Source organism: Herpailurus yagouaroundi, unplaced genomic scaffold (assembly GCF_014898765.1).
Source record: "Herpailurus yagouaroundi ecotype Mexico unplaced genomic scaffold, PumYag 197, whole genome shotgun sequence".
NCBI lineage: Eukaryota > Metazoa > Chordata > Mammalia > Carnivora > Felidae > Herpailurus > Herpailurus yagouaroundi.
In genome coordinates this window covers 24,260,435-24,266,522 of record NW_024412428.1, presented here as the reverse complement: position 1 = coordinate 24,266,522, position 6,088 = coordinate 24,260,435, and the positions used below count along the sequence as shown (strand labels likewise).

The 6,088-nt window shown below is 40.4% G+C and overlaps 1 protein-coding gene across 4 annotated transcripts in view; it reads left to right on the top strand.

Annotated features, from left to right (window-relative positions):
• The first annotated feature begins 338 nt into the window (after positions 1 to 338).
• The window catches only part of LRRC63 (leucine rich repeat containing 63), a 41,942-nt gene continuing 36,192 nt past the window's right edge, over positions 339 to 6,088 (top strand). For all 4 annotated transcript variants that reach the window (XM_040448463.1, XM_040448462.1, XM_040448461.1 and 1 more), the window contains exons 1-2: positions 339 to 1,161; positions 1,266 to 1,510. In XM_040448463.1, the coding sequence (XP_040304397.1) occupies positions 1,426 to 1,510 (85 nt within the window). In that variant the 5' untranslated portion in view covers positions 339 to 1,161; positions 1,266 to 1,425. The remainder of the gene's footprint in view (positions 1,162 to 1,265; positions 1,511 to 6,088) is intronic.

Below are 6,088 nucleotides of genomic sequence, written 5' to 3'. Positions count from 1 at the left end.
AGACCCTAGATACATCGTGTAATCAAGGAGAGTAAATAAATAATAGTGGTCAATGTCATTAAGAAGGAGAAAAGTAATAACGATTGTCACCACGGGCTTCCGTACAGCAGCGACACACGGAGCGGGCTTCTCCTCCAGCCCCCACCGCCCGCAACCTCCCGGCAGCAGGACACCGCGGCGGAGAGGGAGGCCCGTGGGCGCCGCGCGCGCCGAGCCGTGGGGCGGGGCCGGTTCCGCGGGGCTCGGCGGGCACGCGCCCCGCCCGGCCCCGCCCTCCTCTCCAGCGCCGGCGAGTCCCGCGGGCTGGGCGGGTTTATCGGCTTCCGGTTGCTAGGGCCCGTGCCCTTGGCCTCGGGCCAGGCCTTGCGGCGGGGGTGGGGGTCGAGGGTAGTTAATCTAGGTGCTTTCCGGGCGGACTGCTTCTCGCGGGAGACTCGCAACCTGCCTTGACCTTTACCTCGCTGCCTCAATTCCGAGGAAAAGATGAAAGAGGAAAAGCCGGTCGTTTTGAGAAGCAGCTGATTGCCTTGAAGGATAGTGTAGGGGTCCAGCGCATCTTCTCCAATAATACGGAAGGAAAATTACCGGCGTCAAGGGGGACGTACTAACAGGGACCATACCTTGAGCGCTTGTGTGCAAAGTTATCTTTGCGGGATAAAACGGCCCATTTATGCAGCTCCAGAGCATTCCCTTCCCAACTGTCAACGGAATCCTGATGTGCCAGGCACTTTGATGTTGCCTTGAGAACTTAGCGCATGTTTTGAGCTTCTGGCATTATTTCTAAATTGTACCAATTGGAACAGAGATCCTGGAAAATCTGATTATATTGAAGACCATCTTAGTTTTGGGTCAAAGAGTATGACCCAACTAGTCGTGGTTGAAACTTAAAACAAGTCCTTTTGCAGAAAGAAAACAAGTTACCTGTGAACTGTAAACAGATATTTCGAGTCTTAAGAGGCTATCATGGAGGGATTGCCTTAATCTTTTTGACCAAATCTTTCCCCAAATATGTAAAGTAATAACAGTTTGAAGGTAGAGGTGAAAAAATGAGTGTTATTTTTACTGTTCGGGAAAATCAGTATCTACTAGATGATATAGCATGGGCAGATTGAACATTTTGCTAACATGAGAAATTTTAGAATGATCCTGATTGGTAATAGTGTATGTATTTTAAAATTGTGTTAGTCCTAAACCTAAATTTTATCTAGATTCTTTCTAGAAGTTTTAAAGAATTTTTTTTTCCTTATCCTCTTTTTCTTTTATAGGAATTCTGCTTGGACTCAGCACAGTATTAGCAAAGAATGATTTTCCCTAAAACGTAGATTCTAATGAATTACTTTTCAGCAACAATTCAAACATACTGAAAACCTTTTCAATTCCCGATCAACCAATAGCTGTGAAAAACAGTGTTCATTGTTAGTTAAAATGCAAAACCACCCACAACTACTTCGGAGACCTTTACCTCCAAAACTCCCTAAGCTGCCTTTACCTAAGAAGAGAGTCTATGCAGGTATGTGTATTAATCAGATATGTTATTAAGTTTATGTTTCGTAGAAATTTCTCAGGCTGCACGGTTCAGAATCACAATAGTAAAAAAGACACTCACTAGTAACCAGTAACTTCCAAATGTTTGTTGTGAGAGGATCACATCCAATTCAATTCTACAGTTACAGTTGACCTTCATTATTTGTGGACTCTGGGTGCAAAGTGACCTAACTGCTACAATTATTTCTAACGCCCAAACCAGTACCTTGTGCTGTATGTTATCTTTTTAACTCAACGATATGTCAATGAAGAAGACTTCAGAGCAGTAGAGACAGCTCTTTTTCCTTTTATCATAGGTGAAACTGTATGCAGGAGAGTAGGATATATGGTAACTCTCAGTCATTAGTGGATGGATATGAGGCAGGCAGTGCAAACATACATGTTCCCAGCTGACGTCCAATAAGGAAAATGCTCTTCCTTCGTGTTTCAGCTCTCGTACTGTAAACAACTGCCCTTTTCTCACTCTGTTTTCAGTCTTTTTCCTCTGCCATGTTTTTAAAATTTTTGTGCCTTTTGTTGGTGCTTTTGCCATCACCCCCAGGAATAGTGTTCAAGTGCTGTCTGGTGTTCCTAAGCACAAGAAGGCTGCGATGTGCCTTTACAGAGAAAAGCATGCGTTAGTCAAGCTTCCTTCAGGCATGAGTTGCAGTGTTGCTGGCTGTTTGTTCAATGTTAACGAATCAACAATATATGTTAAGTGTCTTTAAATAGAAACACGGGTAAAACAAGATTATGTATTGATTGGTTGCTGATAATGTTGAGACCAGAAGTTTAGAGGAACCTAACCCTATATTTTCCTTCGAAGCAATGGCTCAGTATTGGATAATTCAGTGTTCACTGAGATTTTATAGAACAGAACAGCCACCGATAACAAGAATTGACTGTACTTCTTAGCACAGCGCTAGGAATTGGGGATGTAATAATGAGCAAAAGAGACCTTGTCCATCTTCTTCATTGGTTGCCCTCTGTTTGGATCAAATAATCACATAAGTAATTGTCAAATTACACTGCAGTAAAGTGAAGATGAGTCCCTCGGATAACCAGAACTTTATATAATACCCTTAATCCTCTATTTCTGTATGTGGTATCTTTTGACTCTGTACAGCAATGATAAAAGCATATTTCCACTTCTTTCCCCTTTTCAGTCTCCTCAGTCACCTGATTTTAGTCCATTGTGTTCACTATTTTATAATGTATTTCATTATTTTCGTGTCAACATTTATACTGTTAACATATGCCTAGTCCATCAGTTGATTTCCAATGCTAAATTATTACCTTTGATTCCTGGCTATTAAAGATGTAGAAATCAACATGCCCGTACTACCTCCAATTTCCTATCCCACTTTCCCTTCAGCTTTTGTTATATCATTTCTACATGGTCATTTCTAGAATGTTCTATGTTTCTACATTTACAACCTGTTGTGTAACAATAATGCCCACAGTTATGTGGATTTACTGCTCACTACCAGTTCTTTTCTTGTAGTTTTTTTCATTCATCTCTTGGTTGAAGTCTATCCTCTAGTACACAGTTCTTGCTATTGACATTTTGGGCTGGAAAATTCTTTTTTGGGGGAGGGGGCTCTCTTGCTTTTTGGCACCTTGGAGGTTCTATGACCTTGACTGTTAATAATCCTATGTTTCCAAAGGCTCTTAGTGGAGTACTTTGCATATAGTAGGTGTTCAAAATATTTGTTGTTGAAATCCATCAATACTTAAAATGACTGAAGTACAGTTTATAAACATGAACAAGCACTGAAATAAAACCCTGAAATGAATATCTATAATTTGCATAAGATGCTAGATGCCATAGGGAGTTAATGACGTGAGTGATCTGGTCCCTGCCCTTCAGGACATTTTAAGACCTTTAATCAAGTTCTGGAGATGAGACACACATAAAATAAGAACCTTAACAGTATAAAGCAGCATAGAATTTTGTCCAATTAATGGTATAGGCAATAGTAGTTCATACATGTGAGTGAGCACTGGGGCAGGAATGGGGCTTGAACGAAGACTTAAGGAATTAGGAAAAGTGGAGTGAAATATGTTTTACAGAGGAGACGTGTACTTTTTTGATGGCAGCGAAGAGTCTCTTGGAAAAGTAGAAATTTAATATACTAGAAAAAAAAAAACCATGGAGAAATGTGTCAAGAAATAGAGAAGCATGGAATTGAGAAGACAGATACCATCTCCATTGGGAAGATATCCCTAAACACCACTTCCCCCTTCACCTAGTCAGGGTACCTTTCTTTATGCTCCCATAGTATTCCATGTTTACCCCTACCAAGCATTTGTCCTTCTCTAGTTTAACTGTTTACCTGCCTAGTGTCTACACTTAATGGGGAGATGTTTGATGGCAGTAAGGTTTGTGCTGTGTGACTGTCCCCTCAGCACTGTGGGTACAGCTGGCATGTGATACATGTTAAATGTTTAGTGAATTAATGAGAACGGTAAGTATGGGCTACGTTAATCAGGAAAAATGAATTGAGTAAGGTTTTTAGGTAGACTTGGAAAGAAGAAAATGATTTCAACTGGCTAGTGGGAGGTATTCCACGCAGTGTGGTCAACGTAGGAAATGAAATTACAAATGAGCAGTATGGGCTTTGGGATTGTCAGTAATAAATTAGAGTATCTGGGGGTTTCTCCTGGAAACTGACGAATCGTTACACAGCAAGATTAGGTGAAGTGGGTCCAGTTTGCATAGATTTTTTTTTTTTTAATGTTCATTTATTTATTTTTGAGAGGGAGAGAGAGAGAGGGAAAGCCCACGTTTAGGGGACAGGGAGAGAGAGGGAGAGAGAGAATCCCAAGCAGTCTCCATGCTTAGTTCAGAGCCCAACATGGGGCTAGATCTCACAACTTTGAGATCATGTTCTGAGCCAAATTCAAGAGTCAGAGGCTTAACCGACTGAGCCACCCAGGTGCCCTGGTTTTTTAAAAATGTTTACAATTCACATAGATAGTTATTCACCAAACTAAGAAGTCTGAATTATCACTGATAAGATTCAGATATTTTGATGAAAACTTTATAAGGCTGCATCAGACAATCAAGGGTGAAGTTAAATTGATGTAGACTAGGATGATGGCAGTGAAAGTTAGAAGAGAAAATCTGGTTTTTTAAAAATGTCACTTAACTAAGAGAGAAGGAGGTTAAAATGCAATAGCCTGCTTGGAAGCACATTATAAACTATAAAATCACTCTGTGGTTGTAAGATGTTACAGTACTTGTCATACTTCTCACTTGGTCTGAACTTACTGGCTTGCAGCAACCTGGAACAGTGCCGAATGCCCTAGAATGGGAATCCAAGGATCTGAATTCCGGTCTTAGCTTCAACACTAATATGATGTGTGGCTTTAGGAAGTCATCCAGTCAATGGGTCTTACCTTTCTATTCTGAAACAGCAGAACTTAATTAGGTCACTGGTTTTCGATCCTAATCTCCACTGTAAACCAAATGAAGAGGGGACATGAATCCATGAGAACAATAGCTCACTTCTTCTGTGATTCTCATGGTAGAAAAGGAAAGGGGAGTGGGATGGGGGACAAAAGGGGTAGGGAATTAGAAACTTTAGAGTTGACATATCTAATTTGAATATAGCCTGGGGTGATTAATTGCATGTGTTAAATGTGAGGAATTAGAAGTATGGCAGACGGAAAAATAACCCCACAAAAGATATCAGCATCCTAACTTCTCGAACCTGTAAGATTATCTTCTATGGCAAAAAAAAAAAAAAAAAAAAAAAAGACAGAAAGAAAGAAAGAAAAGAAAATGTTATATGGGGTTCCAAATATGATCAAGTTAAGGCTCTTGTGATGAAAGATTATTTTGGATTATTCGGGTGGGCCCAAAATGCAGTCACATGTATCCTTATAAGAGAGAAGCAGAGATTACACACACACACACACACACACACACACACACAGGCAGAGAGAAGACTAGGATACGAAGATGGATCAAAGAGAGATTTGAACGTGCTGGCCTTGAAGATAGGAGTGATGGGGCCACAAGCCATGGCGTGCTGGCAGCCACCAGAAGCTGCAAGAGGCAAGGAATGGATTCTCTACAGGGGAGTCCAGACAGAACAGTGCCCTGCTGATACCTTGATTTTTGGCTCAGCTATATAACTTTGGACTTCGGGCCTCCAGAGCTGTGAGAGAATAAATTTCTGTTGTTTTATGCCATGAAGTTTGTGGTTATTTGTTACAGCAGCTAGAGGAAACTAATACAAGAGGAATCTAGGATTCCAGTGTGTGTGTGTGTGTGTGTGTGTGTGTGTGTGTGTGTGTGACTAAATAACAGCTGTATCTCTATGAGATAAAGGAGGACAGAAAGTGCTGATGACTTTGGTGTAGACATGACAAGTTTGAGGTGCTTAGGGCTTCCAGACCCTAAGGAATTATATAGAATAATTATATAGAATATATAGAATTATATAGAATTATATAGAATATATAGAATAATTCCTTTCCCTAATACCTTATATATAATTCCTATATAAGGAATTATATAGAATAATTATATAGAATATATAGAATTATATAGAAT